Raw genomic sequence first — 21,024 nt, 5'->3', positions numbered from 1 at the left:
TCAAATCAATTTTGATGTCAGCAACTGCTGAGTGCCCACCAACAGAGTTAGAGCATAAATTCTCACACTTGGTGAAACAGATCTTAAAATCATACAGTATGTAGATTTGCAAAAACTTGGTACCAATCTGGCGCTTTCATTAGCAACAATCCTGTATCATCCCAAGGACCAACCTCCAATCAGATCTTACAGTGAGGTCATGTGAGCACATCTGCCCAACCATCTTTGCTTATTTCTCTGAGTTCCTTCATTATTTTCCCTTCTAGCTTCTGGGTTGCACTACTGGGGAAACACTACTAGTGAGAACTTAACACTTTCTGCGTTTTGTTTCTCCAACAATTCTTATGAGTAGGAATGGAGAAACTTTTACTGATCAAGTGTCAGTAAGAGGTTAAAATAAAAATACAGCCAGAATTCAGAAGACATAGCATCTACTTCTTGTTTTAAAAGTAGAGAACACTGGGATTAGAAGGGTTATGGAATTTACAGAAAGCAAAGCAGAGTGGAATTTCTGATTCAAATAATATACCACAGGGATTTATGTTTCACTTATGGCTACATCTTTACCATCTTGGATATCAGATTTGATCATCAAATTACAAATAGTCTTCTACAATACAGTGTAATTAACTCACAGTGGGAACTTCAATAAGCATCAAATTGTGATAGGACAGGAGAATCTATAAGCATTGCACAATACAAGCTACCAACTGAGAAGAGATAAATAGATGAATACAAACACCCCCAAGCAAGAAACAGAACAGAGAAGGTATTCCTGAAAATGACAGCCATACTTTAGGGGGCATAAAGCCACTAGGACAAAGTTCTCCATGCAAAATTAAACAGAAAGATCTGCTGCTTGTTTGTTTTGTTTTTAATTGCAAAGTTATATTTCATCAGAACATTTTTTAAATGTACAGTGTATGGAATTATTGTAGCAGAAGCAAAATATCACGGTCTTTTACATCAACTAGTAAGTAGGAATGATGCGTTTATAAAGTATTCTGACAACATTTCATTAAACTTGATATTTTAGGGAAACTGTACCCAAGTAATTAAAATACAGTCAATTTCTAATTCGCTTTGACCTTCTCTATTTAGATTATTTTATTGAAACTGAAAACACTGTTTTGATACTGAATGCTATAAACTCAATCAAGACCTCAAAAATTAAGATATAATCCATCATGCAATTATCCTTCTCATTTCTAGTTAAAATACCAAGTTATTTTCTCCTATTTTAGCCTTCAAACCAATTTTACGTCCTTCCTCATGGAAATTTGTTAGCAACAAAGACACAAATATGCAACAACCAGCTGTACTGCTAACATCTGCTTTCTTTTACTGAGAAAAACATGGATATGTAAATGGCATCTAATACTTGGTATTCTTATTTGCCAGAGGTACCAGATTCTCCCCTTTTTGGAAGCTACTTAGCATATAAGGTGCCATTTGTTGTTGGATTTCAGAATTTTGAACATTTATTTTCTCAAACTCTGACTTAGTGGAGAAGTGTTTGTTAATCAGAATTTTGCCTGTTTTAGACAAAGATGCATTCACCTACAAACAAGGGAAGACCGACTTCAAAGTTATCAAAGGATCTATTGACAACTAAGCTAAAAAGTTAAAAATAGAAACACTTTTAACATACAGAATTCTACTTTCATGACAAAGAAAACTGTATTAGAACATCAACATTACCTTGATGGCTAGTAAACAAAATAGGATCACTCCACTTACACAGCTCCTGCTCGAATCAGAAGTGTGAGGGCTTTATTTGGTTATACAGACATGGACATTGGACCCTTTACCCATTTTGGAAAAAAGAACACAGAGTGAAATCTCTAGAGCCAGCAGCCTTAATGAAAGCCTCTGAACATATATCTCACTTAAGTAAAAAAATATATATATAATTTGCATACTACAGCTGTGATTCTAAATGACACATGCCATGGTAGCCTGGCAGAAAAGCTTTTCCTCAAATAATGTCTTATCTGTAACCCTGAACTTAGCTGTCACCGCAGCTCCAGGAAAGCGAGAATCAAATCCTTCCTGTTTAATAACAGACTGGAGGAGGGAGGGAGGAGTCCTCTCCTCTCTGGGAGACAAGGGGACCTTCCTGCCCATCCCACCTCTGGGAGCCCTGTTAATTTCTAACATGGCTGGGCCAGCTCGGGGCAGAACCTTTCTGCTAAAAAGCAGCAAAGGCGAGAACACTTTCTCTTCTTCTCAATTTCCTTTTCAAATAACTGTGGAGATGGAAATTGTTTATTAGGGTTACTTTCTCCTTCACATTTCTGGGGAAACAAAAGAATTAAATTTAAAATTAACAGGGAAAATGTCTTAAAAATCAAGAATTTAGTAAGAAGAATAGAAACGCTGGTGCTCCTGAGAGGGAGAACTGTTATCATATGTAACTAAATGCCTGAGTGATACAGTCTGTCATAAGAGAATTGGGTAGGCTCACCTGATTTTATCAAAAATGATCACCACATTTGTTTTTTTCAGGCCTGCTCTTTAATCAATTATATTGATGACATCTTTCAGATGTCACTTCCTACTAAAACACGAAGGGCAAACACTTACATGTTGGGAATTTCCTGGCGGTCCAGTGGTTAGGACTCAGCTCTTTCACTGCCGGGGCCCGGGTTCAATCCCTGGTCGGGGAACTAAGACCCTGAAAGCCTCGCTGTGTGGCCAAAAAGAAAAACAAACAAACAAACAAACAAATCCCCAAACAAACAAACAAAAAACAGGTATATGTTTACATCTGGGTAAAAATCTCTACTGTTCTGATTAATTTTTCTGGTGGGTCAGAAATTAAAGACAGGACTCCAAGGCCCTGATCTTCAAATATCCTGCAACCAGGCCTGCTTGCTTCCCAAAACACAGTGATCAATGAAAAACAGGGAGTCAGCACCGAAGTCAGAGGTCTCACCCCATCACTGGGGGCGGTTAACCACAGTCCTCCCGCTTCACAGCAAAGTCTCACTTAAGCGGGAGAAAAGGTGAGGAAAGTTATGACAAGACAGCTTCTGAACTAAAACAGAATTCATAAAGGCAGGAATTCGTGAAGCAAAGCAAACTACTTTCACAGGTACTATTTCTGTGAGTAACAGCAGTACGTTCCGACCAGGGGGCTCAGCAAAGGTGTATAATTTGGGATCGGGTCACCATCCTCTGCGACCTCTGTACAGTGTAGTCAATCTATGTGATGTATTACAGCCTTGCTTTCTAGACAGGGGGCGACAACCGTGGAGGGACACTCAAATGCTGAGTGTGAAAAATGGAAAAATCACGTGGCTGGGGAGACCATGAAAGCAAACACAAGCTGCAGGCTTTTCTCTTCTTCTGTTTAGAAGGAATTTTGATCAAAGTTTAAAACAGCCCATACCAAATGTGTGCTTTATGTTTTATATGTAGGACCAGCTGGGACCCACTGTCAAAGTCCAGAGTGGGAGCTGGGGGAGGGGTGTGCAGATGGGGGATGGAAGTGGGGATGAACTCAGATTCCTAAGTGATCTCTCAAGCTAGCAGATTTCAACATCCTATACAAACTGATGTGGTCATGGAATCTCACTAGTCTAAATATTCTGGATTAGTGTGACTTTAATCAAAGGATCTCAAAATACTGTCTCAAGAAATAGCCCCACTGGACAGCTTACTTATGAAAGGAATACAGTTTGATTCTCTTATTCCTAAATCCCCACTTCCATCAACTCATTTCCTTGTGTCAGGGGAAATATGGAAGCACCGCTGAATGCAGAAAGAGCAGCAAGATGGTCTTTCAAGAGCTCCCCTAAGGAGCATGTACCACCCATTGTGCACCCCCATCACACCGTTCACCTGCACCTGACGGGGAAGAGGTTCTCTCCAAAGAAGGTAAAACAGGGCTTTACTGGGCTGTGGGAAAATGAAATGTGATGCTGATATCTGTGATTTTAGCTTCCATGCAAAGAGGAGATAAAAGAGGGGGAGGGACAGCATAAAATCTGTGCCCGAGGACACTTGCTGATCTTGACATGTGCTCTATTAACTTTGCTTAAGTGGCTGACAGAGTACACTCTCAGCTCAACATGCTTTCCCACCCGCAGAACTACCCGTCCTAGGAAATGGGGTAAAAAATAACAGCTTTGGAGACACAGCATGCAATGGTCAAGGCCAGGTCAAGATTCCTCAGATGTGAATGATGTGACTAACAATAAACCGTGATGTTTAAAAACAGAATGGGCTGTTACAGCCGTATGCCTGCACGAGACATACCAAGCACGTGGCTCACTTCCAGAGTCACGTGGGATGTGAAACAGCTGGATGATGCGCTTCCACAGCAAGCATCTGTCCACTTGCTAATCACCTACGATGCTGTTCTAGGTAATTGGGATAATGGAGAGACATCCAAGACCCCTGCCCTCACAGGACTTAACAATCTACCAGAGTGAACAGATAATAAACGAACAATGTGGTAAGTAAATTCTAGAGTAGGTTAGATGATAAATGCTTTGCAAAAGCAGAAGGGCAGATTGTATGTGAAACGAGATGAGCAGAGCCAGCCTCCTTGAGAAGAAAGCTTTAAACAAAGAGTGGAGAGTGGGTCAGCTAAGAGGACGGCTGAGGAAGAGCTGTCCAAGCAGAGGCCCGAGGAGGTGGGAGAAGAACCGGAAAGGGCATCAGAGGGCACGCCATCTCTCTCGGGTCCGACTTCATCTCTCATCCCTGCTTTCTAGCACAAGATAGGGGCTCAGTTCATATTTACTGAATGATTTAAACTCCAAGAAATACAAGATTATCCAATATACAAATTCAATCCAAACTAGGCCAGGGCTTCATAAGAAAACTGTATGCAAACTGGATGGGTGGAAGGTACATTCTCCTGAGAGGAGCTGGGGATCAGATCTTCAAATGGGTTTTTGACTCTCTTTTCCCCAAAATGTGAGACATCACAGCCTTCTTTCCAGGAACATGCAAGAAAAGCAAAAAGTGGGTTCTGTCATCAGGCGGAACTCCTCACACAGATGCTACTTGTGGGCAGAGTTTAAAGACAACGTTCTTTTAAATACAAAGAGGGAAGCTGGTGAGAGGGGCATAAAGGTAGGTTTATCCCACGCTCATCTCGGGGGCGTGCCCACTGTCCCCATAACACTCCCTCCACAAAAGAGACCTGCATGTCACCGGGGTAACCTTCTCAATAAAATACAGTCAAACATGAAAAACAGGCTAAGTAAGGTGAGGGAGTAAAAAGGAAAAAAAGGCGAAAGAATTCAATTACAGTAAGAAGAGAAAAGTACTATCCTTTCTCACCTTCATATACTTTGTCCCTGCAAACACTTTTCAAATAAACACACCCTCAGGCAAAAGAAATTAAAGCCCCACAGGTTCCAACAAATAAGTCTGTCCTTACAACTACTTTCCATATCAATTTGACATGCAACTAGCAGGAGCTGTGGAATCCTCATTTCACAGGAATCAAATTTAAATGAGAATGCAAGAGTAACATTTGTAGAAAATCTAATATTTAGTACCTCAACTCCCCACCCAACCCCCATACTGTCTTTTCAACCTTTCAATTGCTCCTAATTTCTCATTTATATTCAGGCCTGCTCTAATACTTTAATGCACATTACCGTGGGTCTCTTTCTTAAACTCTGCTAAAATATTTCATTTTACTCTTTCTATGTATTAAAAAAAAAAGAAAAAGCTGTTAAAAATCTCAGTTGTTACCACATTACATTAGAAAGAAAGCATTATAAAATAGTTTAGATCCTACAAAGAGAAAATCATTTTTAAGGAAAGACTTGCTTTTCCGTATACTATATCCAAATGAAAATATCAAATGCAATTTTTGTTTAGAAGCTATTTTTACAAAATCTTTTTGTCCCTAATCTTGACAAGGTACCCCTTTTAAATAATCTTTTCTGACCTGACTCAAATATTTTTATAAGTCTGTAATCTTTTGTATGCCAGGAGAAATTATATCATTTTTCCTTTTGAATTAGACTACATATTAGGAAGTGTATCTCACTTAAAAAATCAAAAGTCAAATTAAAAATATGTAGTTTGGTAGGAAAAAACACTTATGTATATACCTCCCCTCAGCTAAGTGAAACTATGCAAGAAACACAATGGTTGACAAAATTATATATAATTATATATATATATATATATATAAAATGACAAAATCGTATATTACATATATACAAGAAACTTTCAGAGTCAAGTTTTTTTGATTCATCTAGAAAAAAACCTAACTTTTGCTTTTGAACTGTCAAGTAAAACATATCATTTGAATATTATTTCTAAAGTACAGTATAATGTTTATAAAACAAGTATCCCTTTTGGGTTGGGATGGGAAGAGAAAAGCTCTTCCCTTCAAGTGTCCTTAGTGAGTTCTTCGACATTTATGAAATATTCCCAATTCCATTTACCCTTGCATTCTGCTTCTTCACTCCCGGTACCTCATTCATTTGTGCTAAAATAAGCCAACATTAAAGAAGACACAATAGGAACAGGATCTCTTCCAGAAATACACCGTGATGCCCACAGTCAGTTTTACTTGACACATAACCACCGCAGTTGAGTCCACCCATCTGAAACACATCTTTCCACGCCTTTCTCATTCTCTGGGAAAAAGATTATACAGGGGGAACAATGCTTGAGATTTACCAGTGAAGAAATGAATGATTTGACAAGGCTGTTAACAGCAAAGCGGAGTAAAAGGCTTGTCTCTGTGTGAAACTGAACAGAAGAAATACCTTAAGGAACAGCTGTGCTCAGAGCTGAAGTGGGGACCATCTCCAATGAACAATGAGTGGGCTTTGGATCAAGGTGTTTTCCACTTGAGAAAAATATTCAGTGATTTTTTTTTTTTTTTCTCATGAAGGCCAAGCACACTTGGCATTAATGCTACAGATGACACTACCCAGGCAGGAAGAGGACTCCCTGTGCGCCTACACTAACTACAGGATAGAGTTTCAGCTTCAGCAAGTATTCCTGGAGAGGAAACCAAGAGGTAGACACCAGGTTACAAAAGCAATGGTTTCTTCTCTGTTGAGTTCTGTGGTCATTTTATTACTCTCTCCATTTTCCATGCAGATCAAATTAATGTTAAATATACGTACATTAGACTTACCCTCTACTTTCCCAAAATGATTATTTAGGTATATAATACTAGTTACAAGAATAAGAATGCAAAAGGTGTTTAATTCCATGGCAACTCTAATAATAGTGTTTTGAGACACTAACTGAAAAGGTTCTCAGATATCACCACCCTAGTTTTATAACAACCCTCCACCCCACAAACACAAATTTCTAGCCATGTAATGATTGACCAAACTTTTATGCACCATACATAAATTCAGGTAAAGTTGCCAAAACAACTTCTGCCCAGACCGTTTCAGCCCAGCTCAACCAACATGAGACTTCTCCTTTAAAAAAAAAAAAAAAGCAGTCATGAAGCAATCACTCATCAATACTGACCTTGCTGCTCACTGTCTGCTTCAGTTTTTGAAGAACCTGGTGCAACAGGAAGGGGTCGAGGTGGCCGGGGCTTTGGTGTGGGCGGTGAGATCTTTTTCCTTCCAATGTATTCTACGTAAGTTCCCGGAAAGTCCCCCCTCTCCCCAGTGGTCTCGTTATAGCCATTTAACCAGCCGATTTCTTCAGGCCTGGCTTCTTGTCCATCACTGAATCCAAGAGCTACTAAGGACCCTTTATTCACAGTCAGTACGTCCCCCAAGTGCAAGTCAATGTCTTCTTCCCGCTCCTTTTTATAGTCGTACAGCGCCCTGTACTGGTACCCCTCGGCGCTCATGGCTGCCGACCTGCGACCATGCGACAGCTGAGGCTGGCTGCACACCGCAGTCTAACCTGACGTTTCTATGGAAAGTGAATTCAGAGAGTGTGTTAAAATTCCTAATACACGTCCGGCAGGGGATAAAGGATAACTCTCCAAAGGTTTAAGAGGAGAGGTGATTGGCCATCCGGCCGTCCATCTGTCCTCCATCAAGGGTGTGACTGAAGTCAGGGCTCACTTCCTCTGTGGCCGCAGTCTTCCCACCGGCTTCCTTTTCAGCAACTCGTCAACACATTGACTCGGGGCTGACTCTCCCTTCGAGGCCCGATCCTTTCTGACACTCTTGTCACACTGTCCATCTGTCATCTGATTTGACTGTGGCACACACCACATGCGAGCTGCACCTAGCAAAGGGAAAACAAGACTTATGAATCAACGGCACACTTGGCCATCTGTGTGAATCTGAATTTCGACTTCCATTCAACAAGTACTTAATCAACCTGGCAGACGTACACAGGCCAGTATGCTTTTGCTTGACATGGTATACACAACAAAGATTAGTGAGGCAGGCAGTCCCAGCCTTCGAAGAACACTCGGCAGCGTGGGAGGGATGCTGGAATGTGGCAACATCTCAGAGATAAGACAGGACACAAGGATCTATAACACTAGGTAAATGTCATAAGAGAGCAGAGACTGAACGCTAGGGAGTTCAAACAAGGGAGAGACCACATCTCACTGCAGGCATCTGAAGACAGAAGAGAACGTGTGGCATGATCTTAGGTACAGATGTGATGAAGCACTTGTCATATTCTGGGAAGAGCTAGAACAGGCAGACCGGTATGTGTGAAGCCAAAGAGGGAACATCACGTCCGGGTTAGAAAGATAAGCAGGGGTTGTATAACAAACATCACACACACCCGTGTCGAGTTTATGAGTGATGCAATCTACACTGGGGAGCTGGAAAAAGGCTTGGAGAGAGGGGAACAACAAGACCAGAGCGGCACTTGAAGAACCTCAGTCTAATCCTGGTGCGTGGAAGGGACTGGCGTAGGGACAGAAGAGGAGAGCCATGAAAGGTGTTTTGCAGCCATCTGGGCAAGTGGCCATGAAGGCATGAACCAAAGTGGCAGCAGAAGGTACGGAAAGGGGAGGACTGAAGTAAGGGAGAAAGAAGCATGTGTGGTACGTGGCAATGCTGAAAAATGGATCAAGAAAGAGAGAAGCACACGGTACTGGGTACTGGATCCTGGTTGGGGAAACGGACAGACTGCAGCATATGAGAAACAGGATGGCAGAGAAGCCAAGAGGAAGGGGCTCTTCCCAGTCTGGAGGGCTGAGCCAAGGTTCAAGGTACTAGCTGACTGCTGGACCTTAAAGAGGATCCACTCTGCCAGCTATTTTAGAGTTCATTTCTGCATGACATGAGATAATCAGAGAGATACACTGACCTGTGTGTCTGTTTAGCAACATATTAGTATTTTTAAGCCAAAGAAATAAAGACACAAAACTTAGGACATAATAGCAGAGCATAGGTCATTTTGTTGGTACCTTCCTAGCAAAAAAGTAAAATAGAAAGTATAAATTGTACAGAAAATACAAGCACAAAATAAAAAGGAAAAGCAAAATAAAAAGGAAAAACTTCTCTCTCTCGCACTTTCTCTTTTATCCCAACGTTGATTACTGTTTTAATTTTACGTTGATTCCTTTCTTAAAAAGCAATGAAAATGATATATATTTTTTAAAAAAGAAGAAGAAAAAGAGAGAGAGAAGCAAAAGGTGCCTGATCCTGAGTTCACAAGAAGAATGTAGCTACCAATATCAGGCAAAGGGAAGCCAGGAGGCCTGATGGGCTAACGGCGATGCTGGGCACCCAAATGCAAGCGTGGATCGTGGAAAACCTCGTCTGTGATTCAGGAGAGGAAACACACCTGAGGCTTGGTAATCAGCCACATATAAGGCAAGGCCAAGCTCAATGGAATGAAGGAACTCAGAGGGAAAATATTAAAAGTAAAAAAAAAAAAAAAAGATCCAAGGACCCAACATCAAGGTTCAATGAATGCCATTGAGGAGGGAAAGTCAAGGTCTGAAGACAATGCAATGTCCTGGAAACAAGGGATAAGAGGGTTCAGGTAGGAAAAGGTGATCTCTAAGACTAAATCCTGCAGGGGCCTCTGGAAGTGGGAAACAGGCAGGGCTAGGTCATCTGGGGCTTTTGTCCATAGTGGAATCATCACGGACTTGAGAAAGCCCACTCTAGTCTAGTAGTATTGAGAAGAGTAACCAGAGTTTAAGGAGTTAAGGAATAAAAAGAAAGTAGAGATGGCTGCAGATCACACTATGAAGATAAGCTCAGTGGAGGGGGAAACGGAAATGCAAGTTTTTTCTTTTTTTTTTTTTTAAACTAGTAGAGGCAGAGGGCTTAGAGAGTCAGAGGCTCTTTAAGTTAGAGAGGCAGTAAGGCAGCTTGGATAGCTGCTAGAACAGTAGAGAACAATGTGCACACGGACACACTATGTGCTCCGTTCATTTCTCCACGTTATCTTTGTTAGAAAGAGGAAAAGCAAACTCAAGGTTTCAGTTAAGCTGGCTGAACAATAAAGCAATAAAAACAATAGCCTCACAATTTCGGTGCGCTGTGTCAAAGAGAGCTTTTATAAGTTTTCAAGAATGGAGCCCTTTAGAAGTTTATTATTATAGGCACTCTGCGGTGTAGGCATCTTAAGAAGCAAATCTAATCACAGATTAATTGTTATGCTGGCATTCAGAAGTGTAAAGTATTCAACTTTACATGGCTAAAGCCTCTTAGCTGTAATACAATAACGCTCTTAGGAGAGTTACATATTAAAAGAAGGAAAAACAAACACTGGAGATCTTTGTGTAGCAAGAATATTAATTTGCAGTAGTATTCTACTTTGTATTTCAGTTGGCAGAGAAAAAAAATTAAAGCAGCCAGCACAGCATATGAGAAAAATAAACTATGTTATGTTTGAAGACAGCCTCTCCTTTTGCTAGATCCAGAATCAAATTAAATATTCGCTGCATAAATTCACAAGAAAATGTAGAACTAGCAAATCCCATTTTTAGTACTAATGTACTCTTACAAATGAGACACAGAACATGAAAATTTACATATCCCTAAATGCCTGGAAACCAGGCAATATGCCTGAGAATAATTTAATTCCTCCAAATCTGCCTTGAAATTTTTGTTAGCTTTTCCTGGCAATGTATGTTTTTTTGAAAAAAAAAAAAAAACCTCAACTAGTAGGCTGGGTAGATCTTTCCGCCAGCTGCCGCCTATGTCTTCCTCTATTTCAACAGCCCAGGAGGCCAGTTTGGTGAGATTCTTAACAGAATGGGGAGTATAATAATTCCCCTCTCCCTCCTACTCTGTCCACCTCAATTCCTCCTCTCCCCGCTACACGGCTCTCAGCTACACGGCTCTCAGCAATCGCCAAGCCCTGCTCACGGCGCACCTATGTAGCTATGCATGTCCCTCACCAGGGGACACTGCAGTAAGAAAAGATCCAGGTCTGCTCAAGGTTTTACAAACCTAAAAACTGTGTTTACATTGGCCTGAGGCTAAATCCCTGCAAGGAGATAAAGAACCCTGAGGAACCCAAAGACTTCAGTAAGACCAGACTTTAGAGTAACAATTCCCGCCATAGATGCCAGAGATCTACCTGTCTCTACAAAGTCCCCCTCCCCCACCGTTTGTAAGAACCACCTTACTTTCTGTGCAGAAGAATCCTATGCAGAACTCTGGGCCCTCAACTGACCAAGAGAAGCCCAGATCTTCTATGACTCTTGGACCATAGGCAGCACACACCACTCATCTTCAGGGACTCCACCGTCAAGGCCAGGAAGACCAATCCAAACAGTCCAAGGTCATCCATGATGCAGTGCCAATTAAGAGGGAGCGCTGGGCTTCCCTGGTGGCGCAGTGGTTGAGAGTCCACCTGCCGATGCAGGGGACACGGGTTCGTGCCCCAGTCCGGGAGGATCCCACATGCCGTGGAGCGGCTGGGCCCGTGAGCCATGGCCGCTGAGCCTGCGCGTCCGGAGGCTGTGCTCCGCAACGGGAGAGGCCACAGCAGTGAGAGGCCCGTGTACCGCAAAAAAAAAAAAAAGAGGGAGCACTGACTAGCCATGGGGTGGTGAGTGGAGCGCATCCCATGGGGAGGTGCAGAGAGGCCTTGGCTAGAGGGGGGCGGCCCTCCCCTGCTACACAGTGTACACTTTCTCCTGACGGCCATGCCCATTTTAATGGCTGCCACTGTCGTCGTCACTAAATACTGGAAGCTATAGGTGTATTAACCCATTCAATCATCACCATCGAATATTCAGTGGGAGCTATAGGTGTATTAACATGTTCAATACTCAAGGTAACCATGAGATGGGTACTATCAACATTCTCACTTTACATAGGAGGAAAACGAGGTGCGGAGAGTTTAGTGTCTTGGCTGTGATATCTTGGCCATGATAACACTCACCAAGGGCGAGGTGTAACTAGAGTTCAAATCCAGGCAGGCTGGCTCCAGAGCCACCACTTTTAACACCTTAAAACCTACTGCCCAGGGCTTCCCTGGTGGCGTAGTGGTTGGGAGTCTGCCTGCCGATGCAGGGGACACGGGTTCGTGCCCCGGTCCGGGAAGATCCCACGTGCCGCGGAGCAGCTGGGCCCGTGAGCCATGGCCGCTGAGCCTGCGCGTCCGGAGCCTGTGCTCCGCAATGGGAGAGGCCACAGCAGTGAGAGGCCCGCGTACCGCAAAAAAAACCAACCAAACAAAAACCTACTGCCCAAACTCAGCTAGCTTGCTCGGATGCCCCAGGACGGCCCAGATATATACATGGGGTCAATGGTGCGGATTCCTCGCTTGCACACTCTGACCTCTCTTTATCTTGAAGGTCTGCTTGTTGCTCTCTGTGACGGTGGCCTTACCGATAGTGTTTGTGACTCTTTCACAAAAACACCTGCACAAAAAGAAGCATTATAACTCAGCAGGAGTGCCCTCAGTCTGAGACTCAGCAACTTGGACCACACAGATTTTCTTCCAAAGAGACTTCATTAAGATGCATCCTTGCCAAAGAAGTCCATGAACTAGTGAATCAAAGAATACTGGGCACATCACTTCTGGAAGGCTGCCCTCTTCTGGAATCCTGCCCATTTCTGCTCTACAAGCTTCAGCTTCTGTCACCTACATGCTTCTTGGCATCTATGCCCCCTGCTGCTACCCCAGGCCCCTCACTGCACAATTTCTAACAGCTCAGCTCCTCTTTGGGGGGTATGTGAAGCATCGTCCACAGTCACCAGGGCTATCACATTTAGAGGACTGGCAAGTTCTCTTTTCTCTCACCCTCAAATTTCTCTCTTACCCACAGAGCAGAAGACTCAGCAGACCGGGGCACTGGTAGTGCCTAGATCACTCTCCTGTGATCAGTGTGGAGCTGAAACTATATGGTGCCCAGATCCACAAGCTTACCCCTCCAACCTCTTTGGCTACATACACCTGTTCATTGAAATGTTTCCAGCCAGCTTCAACAGAATTATTTCCCAGTTAAGATTTTTATATGTGGATAATCTAATGTTTTCAAATAACCAAGGCAGTTTTATGACACATGCTCCAAGACAGTGCATAACCTAAGTTACTGTTAACAAAAGGTATAAAGGAGTCCTAGGAACAAATAACAAATTAACTTACTCATACAGAACATCATATGCAGCAGTTCAAAAGGTCCTTCACAGGAAAAATGTTGCTCCTGTTTTTCAAGCCTTTTACAGACTGCCTGCAATACCATTACTTGGAAGACAGATTTTTCTCTCTCTGCTAAAACACCAACCAATTCCCATTCTGTTCCTCAGAATAAAGTTGTTTCTGATGCCTGACAAGGAGCAATCCATGACTTTTTAATGTACAACTGCTTGAAAGTAAATTTTCAATTTAAACCCTCTAACCCGCAGGCATTTGGGCAAAGAACCAAACAAAATTCTTTGAAAAGTCCTCTGACTTTGTTGACTTACTCATTCCCCTTTCACAAAGGACGGGGATTTAGCAAACTTGGTGGGGAGGCAGGAATAAAGGATATTTTCAAATCACTTTAAATAAATCAAGAATATAGCCTGATCATGTGATTCTATCCTGCCCTGAAATCAGCACTTCGGCCCTGGGTCCCAGCACAGAATGGACTTTCAATCCAGCTGCAAAACTACAGAGAGGTTCCTGGGCCCCCAGACCTATCATTCACCTCTCCATCTTCAGTGTGGTAGCTCTGAGTAGGGCAAGCTCCCTAACTAAATCCACACAGCCTTTTTAAAAAACAAAAGGCACAATTCATTATTTAAAACTCTTTTTACCTTTCAAATAGTGTCCTGGAAATCATGAAAATCAAACCGAACAGTTAAAATTTCCTACTAACAAAATGAATTTCAAGCTAAAATGATGGGCTCGGGGCAAAATTTTATGGGATGTAAATTTTACCTCAATTAAAACAAAATAAAATGATGGGCTCGGAGGAAGCCCCAAGCCACAGTCCTCAAGTATCTCCATTCATTTTTCAAACCAACCAGAATGTGTCCCAGGCTGCCCGGCTCAGGGCTGGGTCTGCACTGTGGGGGGAAGCAAGGCACCTAGGGCACAACTCCTGCCCGCAAGCCCTCTGGGGGTTGGGGGTATGGGGGTGGGGGGACAGGACAAGCCCCAGTCAAACAACAAGGACACAGGGCTCTGCAGAAAGCAAAGTGATGGGATAGCGGAGCACTGCCGAGCGACAGAGACACAGGTCCAGCTGGAGGCAGTTCTCAGGCTCAGTGGTCACCACAGGGAGGCTGTGGCTTCCAGAGCCTGAGAAACATATCCCATCACCCAGAAAAGGCCATGGGATGGACCATTCTAGCTCTCTGCGTCATCCCGGGGAAGAAGCCCTGAGGAGATGGCCATGGAATGGGAGGACTACAGCAGACAATCTAGGGTCCCCCCTCTTGTGAAAATACAATGCTACTGTGTAAAATCCTGAGCAAGAAGGTGAGTATAAGCACTGGGTTTCACCCTCAAAGATTCTTGTCCCCATTGGTGCCTAAATTTTTAAACTTGGGCAAGTTACTTAAACCTCTCCGTGCCCCTATTTATTATGAAGAGTAAAGGAAATTATTTATACAAAGACTGCACTCCATGCTTGATAATTAGAGCTTGCTTAACACCAACACAGTGCTTCTTAGGGGCCAGGCACGCTTCTTCCGGTTTTGCATATGTCAACTCATTTAATTACAACCATCGTGGGTATGATTACTATCTCCATTTTACAGATGGGAAAATAAGCACAGAGAAGTAAAATAATTTGCTTTAAGTCACATGGCTAGTAAACCACAGCTCTAGTAGTAGTATTGTTACTACTGTCATTACTATTAATATTGATTGCCACTTCCTACCACTTATACAATTCATTTTAAAACCGGAACATTTGCCAAGAATTTTCTTTGGCCCTGCCTCTAAATGCTGCAGAGTCTACTGAAAGAATCCTCAAGCTAGCCAAAATCAACCTCTCCACTGTTTCTTTAACTTCTTTTCAGAGTAAATAGATAGACAGATAAGGGCTGCTTGTGGACTTTGCCCATCTAGTCCTGAGGCAGAGGGTGGCTCTATAGAGGTCAGGGCAGAGGAGACCTGGGAGGAGCCAGGGCTGTGTGAGAGGGTGGTATGAGGCAGGGGGTGGAGTTAGGGGACAACACTCCTCTCCAGCAGGGTTTGGTGGCTGCTCCCTAGCTGCCCTCAAAGAGGAAAGGTGACAGCACTCATGCGGTTCTCCAGGGACTGAGGGCAGCAGCGTCCTCCTGTTACAGCCCTAGATCCTGGGGCTGAGCGCCGGGGCTAGACCACTGGGGGTCCAGCCAAAAAGGAGAGGGGCAAAGCACTCCAGCCCGGCCCAGGCACCTTGCTTTCTTCACTCTCTCCACCCACTGCTGGAGTCTCCTCACTTTTGCTAGACTCCTGTGATCGCAGTACTGGCAGTACTCTCTGGGTGATCCTTAACATGAAAACTATTTTGATTACAGGTGCCTGGGGGTACCTATTGGATTCACTTTAAGGAAAACAATGTTGGGAGGATACAATCTCCAAAGATGTTTTTATAGTAGATTTTTTTTTTTAAAGCAAAAGGTACACTACACTCATTCTATCCTTTCAAATAAATAAAACAGACAAAACCCCTAATATCACCCAAACAGACAAGTTTAGGAGTAATTACATAGTCTATTTTCAGCTGCTTTGGCATAACGTACGTGAAATGGCCTTTAATTGCCACTCTCTTAAGCAAGTAATTCCAATAAGAGGGTTGGCAGAACCATGGCAGGTAATCACATTAGGGTGTAGGTGGAGGAGACGGGGGGAAAAAAACAATAAATAGGATGAATATTTTTAAAATCAATTACAACATAAGTTTTTTTATTAAAAGCTGTTATATAATTGATATTATGCCTTCTAAGGTAAAAACGAAGTGATAATCTCTTCCTTCCATTGATAAGTAACTTCTTGTTTTCTGAGGGCTTCAGTAAGATGCTCCATTCTCTTGCCTTCACTGGCAATCCCTGTATCCTCCAAAAGACAGAAGAGCTGTGGGGAGCCCACCTAAATGTATAATATACTGAAAAAGGCACTTCCCTTTTTCTTCTGCATTGTGTATACCCCAGTTGTGGGAGAATTAAAAGCAAAACACCAAATGCAAACATGATCTCAGCTTTCTATATTCTAACTGACCATGAAATCATTTTATTTTCAATGTGCTCACTGACCATCTCTTTATTCACTAAAACTCATTTTGCATATGACAAAATGCAAACACAATGAGAGCTGAACTAGAATTGTTTCTGTTTTAATGAGTGTGTGGACAACCTTTCAGAGTGGATGCCTTTTTTAGAATACTCCCTTGAACTACCTAAGAAAAAAAAGGAGATTCTGACGAACATATTAGCCTAAGAATTACGGGGCATTCATGGAAAATTTTAATTAAATATATGGGCAACACTCTTCATAACACAAAATTTGAGTAAGTGGAGCAGGCTTGCACTGAAGATACCAAAACCCTTCAAAAACCAGCTTAGACGCACTTAACGTTTCCAACAAATAAATGCGTACTACCATCATCACTGTCAGTAACCAAAATACGTATCACCTATGACTTATTGTACCACTTCTGTTTCCCAAAACCAACTTAATGTTGTGGGGATTTACTGTTCTTAATAAAGTGAAATTTAAAGAAACAGCTATGGAAAGACAATATAATTAATCAATGGGAAGTGAAATGCTTTTTCACATTGGCTATCAGCATCACAGAGGTGAAAAGACACAGTGATACCGTCATTTTACAAAAACAGATAAAACAGCAGATAGTAGTGTGTACAATGCAAATTATCTGCTATGCAACTGACAAGAACAGGTCCCAAATCAAGATGAAAGTTATAAAGCAAATGCACATCACACTTTGAAAGCCAGTATCAGATATATAAAACTTTCTTCCAACCACAACAATCTACACACTTCTATGGAAAAAGTACAACTCTCTAGTTGCAATTGTCATATAAAAGCTGAAGAGGCCAGCAGTGACATAACCCAACACTTCTGCAAGGCAGGGAGCCTCCTCCACCAGCCTTTCCAGTTTAAGCCTGATTCTGAACCAAACACACCTTCCCAAACTGAAGAGGGATCCCCCCCAAAATCACTCAGGGTATTTTCTTTGTCATGACCAAAACATTCCCAAAGTTTAAGAACTTTTGTTTCTAAGAAGACTATCATCTATGCTTTTTAAAAGCTGTTTATTTCAAGACAGTGTAATCTATCAAAAAATTATGGCTACGAGGGTGCTTTTTTTTCTCTTCCAACGATAAAAGATGTTTCTGGCCTTCTGTGCAGAAGTCACCAAATTCCTGATGATCTGCCCCATTACTGATAGCCTGTCTCAGAAATAAACTTGTCTTCCTACTCTGACCTTTCCTAGCTAATACCTAACCATCTTTAAAGCTGCCAAACGCAAGACAAGATAATGAAATATTAAAAAACAAACAAACAAAAACCATTCCACATAACCCCTGGGTCACTTACTTTGTGAATGTCCCGCCTAACAACTAAAACTCCAGCCCCATCACACTGAAATGACAATCTTTTGCTGCATTCAAAACCCGGAACTGCTTTATCCATTCGTACTTCGCACTGACAAAGAGGAAAAGAACTGAAAAAAAAAAAAAAGCCCCCCAAACCCCTATCACTTCTAAAGTCACAAAACCCCCAAACAGAGTAACTCATACTCAGATACCAACAGTGCTGCAGCTCCAACCAGGGATTAACGGTGTAAGTGAGACCTTTCTGATCTTAATTGCGCCCAGAGAAGCAGAAGAATTTCCCCAAATCCAGTCCACACACATTCTGCATTCAACATGTAACAGCCATTCCGCTCACACCCTTACATTTCATGATCGAATTCTGGTTACCAAAGTACATTTCTGCACTGGAGCGGTTGGCCTGAGCTTTCCTGTTCTCTTTGTCTTGTGATCTGCGGGGCAGTTTCTGCCCTTGGGAAGTGAGTGTGAGAACTGTGGATTCCAGACAATTCCCCACGATCTTTCAGCTCGGGTTTGCACGCTCTCTCGCTCTCTCTAGCCGGCTCCATATTGCTGGGCCGGTCCCTCCAGCCTCGCCCCGCGTTACAAAAAACCTGGATTTCCGGGCTGTTCCAAGACCCCATTAAGTCTGCCTCCAACAACCTGCCCAGGCCCGGTCGGCACCACACGCCGAGTTAGGGTCCCAGCGACCGGCCGCCCCGAGGCGCACTTCCCCCACCCCGGAAGAGGAGGGAGGCGAACTTCGGAGGGCGGGGGCTGGGGGCTAGCTCCGGGGACCCCCGCCGCCCCGCTCGCCCCGGGGAAGGGCCCGGGCAGCAACGCGGGTGCAGCCGGAGGGCGCGGGGGAAGGCATAGCTCCTTCCCGCTAACGCAAAGGCAGCGGTCAGGGCGCTCTCCTCTGCTGAAAGGCGCCGGAAAACTGCAGCAAGGCGACAGTGGGGACCCACAGAAGCGTGAGGTGACGGAGGGGTGGCGGAAGCCCGACTTCGCCTGCAACTCCAGGGACGAATGCGCCCGGCGGCACGCACAACCCGCTCGGAAGAGGACTAGGGAAACGGGAGCCGCGAGGTGGCCGGGAGCACGCAGGACGCTGGCCGCGAGTAGGGCCCGCGGTTGCACGGCGGGCGGGAGATGCCGGCGGCAGGGAGGACGGCGGCCGGCTCGCTTCCCCCGGCTCGGCTCTGCAGAAGGAGAAGCGGCTGCTGGTGACAGGAAGAGAGCGGCGGTAGCCGCGCGCGCACGCACCGCCTCCCCCTCCCGAGCACACACCCGGACCCGCTGCTGCCGCCTACCTCCCCCGCCGGCCGGCTTCCTTCCTCTGCGGGGCCCAGGCTGCAGCGGCAGCCTCTTGCGCGCACGGCTCCGATGCGCCCCTGACCAGGCTCCGACCCGCCAGCCGTTCCCGACCCAAGCTCGCCGTCTCCCGACACGCTCCCCGCCGCCCCGGCCGCGGCCGCCGCTTCCTCCAACTCCGCTCCAGCTGCTCGCGACTCCTTTCCGTGCGCCGGCAGCTCCAGCGCCCGGCGGCCGGCCCCGCCTCCGGCCCCGCCCCTCCCGCCCCGCCCCCGAGCCCGCGCCAACCGGCGCCCGCGTCTCCGCCCCTCTCCGCTGGCCCCGCGCCCTCCGCCGCCGCCGTTCACTTTGCGGGCCCCCGAGCCCGGCGGCCAGCCGGGTGGAGCTCCGGCCCTGCGAACCTTTCCTGCTGCCGGGCTCGCCTTCCGCCCCCAGCCGCGGGGATGCCCTGGGCTGCCGGGCCGAGCGCTCTGGCTTTGCGCCCTCCGGGCCGGCCAGGCTGCTGCCTGCCTGCGGCCGAGCCGGCTGCCGGGCGTCTTCGAGACCAGAGGCGGCGGGTCTGGGGAAGATCGAGGACAAATTCAGACTTAGAAGCTGCGTCTCTAAACGCAGTGTCTTGAAACAAACCCCAGCCTCTTTCGAGCCCCCAGCGCCCCAGCGGAGTGGCCGGGACGGGGAGGACTCGGATTCCAGGCTCGCCAAAGCCGGGAGGCCCTGCAATTCATGGCCTCGCCAGCGCGGCCGCGGGAGTGGGCGGAAAATCCTCGCCACCCCGCGTAGCGCCTGGGGGTGAAGGAGGGGTGAAAGGGTGAAGCGGAGGGACGAGCGCCCGCAGCCTGCCTAGAACTCCAGGAGCCTGGCTGGCACTGCCGCCACCGGGAGCCGGCCCGGCCCGCCAGCAGGGCAGAGTTTTATGAGGAGGGCGCACGCTGGCTGATCCCTCGCAGTCCTGAGATGACAGAGCAAATGTAGGTCGCTCAGGCAGACCGCGGCCCCTTGGTTGCTCATGGGGTCGGTGGAGGAAACTCATGTGACTTGTACGGTTCCTTAAATTTGTTAATTTTCAAATGCACACTCTTCAGCTAGTCGTCATTATTTTAGTTGCTCAAGAAAAATCTGACGTTGATTCGAACCTTCCTCTGACAGTAGGATGGGATGCCAGCACCCTCTGTTCCTCTTTCGCCCGTGAAAACATGTTGAGTCCGCTTTTTAATAAGCTCTTCCCAGATTCCTCTTTTGCGGTTTTGAGACCTGCACCCGCCCAGCCTACTTGCCCTAGAGCCCTTTTCCCAATTTCCTTGCAAGAATATTACTTTTTTTTTTTTTAAACCAAGCACTTAGACTTTTGTCAAACTTTGAATTTGGTGCTTTATTCCTCTGGGCGTTGGAAGTAAAGAATATCCTGAAATTTATTGACTGTCCTAAGGAAATATAATCATTCTTAAAGGTGAGTCACATTCTAACGGACAAGTTAGTTCTACTTTAGGGTCTTCAGGCCCTTGCATTTTTGTTATTACAGCATATTTCTTGAAGTGGAGATACAAAAGCAGACAGATACTGTCTTGTTTAAGAATCCACTTCATCTAAAAGTAAATATGAAGTTTACTAAGCTACATGGTTCCCACCCATCCTGTGAAATGAAGGACCTCATATATTGTTTGCCTGAGCTTTATAAATGAAATGAGGTGTCTCACCCTGTGAGAGAGTTACTTTGATCCGGTCCAATAAGCTGAGATGTAACTGCTGTGACGTTTGCTGTATTTCCTTTAGGCTTGCGTCTGAAGAAACCTCACCAGCTGTCTCCTTTTATACACGATGAATTCCTGGAAAGACATTT

General features: G+C 44.9%; 2 protein-coding genes across 2 annotated transcripts in view; one reads left to right on the top strand and one right to left on the bottom strand.

Annotated features, from left to right (window-relative positions):
- Nucleotides 1-19,369, bottom strand: part of PIK3R1 (phosphoinositide-3-kinase regulatory subunit 1) — an 85,005-nt gene extending 65,636 nt beyond the window's left edge. The window contains exons 1-2 of the mRNA XM_060143044.1: nucleotides 19,187-19,369; nucleotides 7,474-8,193 (exon numbers count right to left, since the gene is read on the bottom strand). Of these exons, the coding sequence (XP_059999027.1) occupies nucleotides 7,474-7,807 (334 nt within the window). The 5' untranslated portion in view covers nucleotides 7,808-8,193; nucleotides 19,187-19,369. The remainder of the gene's footprint in view (nucleotides 1-7,473; nucleotides 8,194-19,186) is intronic.
- LOC132518319 (collagen alpha-2(I) chain-like) lies at nucleotides 9,649-19,980 on the top strand. Its single transcript, XM_060146312.1, has 3 exons — nucleotides 9,649-9,727; nucleotides 11,108-11,124; nucleotides 18,433-19,980. The coding sequence occupies exons 1-3, from the start codon at nucleotides 9,649-9,651 to the stop codon at nucleotides 19,978-19,980; spliced, it is 1,644 nt and encodes a 547-aa protein (XP_060002295.1).
- Nucleotides 19,981-21,024: the final 1,044 nt, after the last annotated feature.

The sequence above is a fragment of the Lagenorhynchus albirostris genome, chromosome 3, assembly GCF_949774975.1.
Source record: "Lagenorhynchus albirostris chromosome 3, mLagAlb1.1, whole genome shotgun sequence".
Classification (NCBI taxonomy): domain Eukaryota; kingdom Metazoa; phylum Chordata; class Mammalia; order Artiodactyla; family Delphinidae; genus Lagenorhynchus; species Lagenorhynchus albirostris.
Note: the sequence above shows the minus strand (reverse complement) of the source record. Positions and strands in the feature narration are given on the sequence as shown.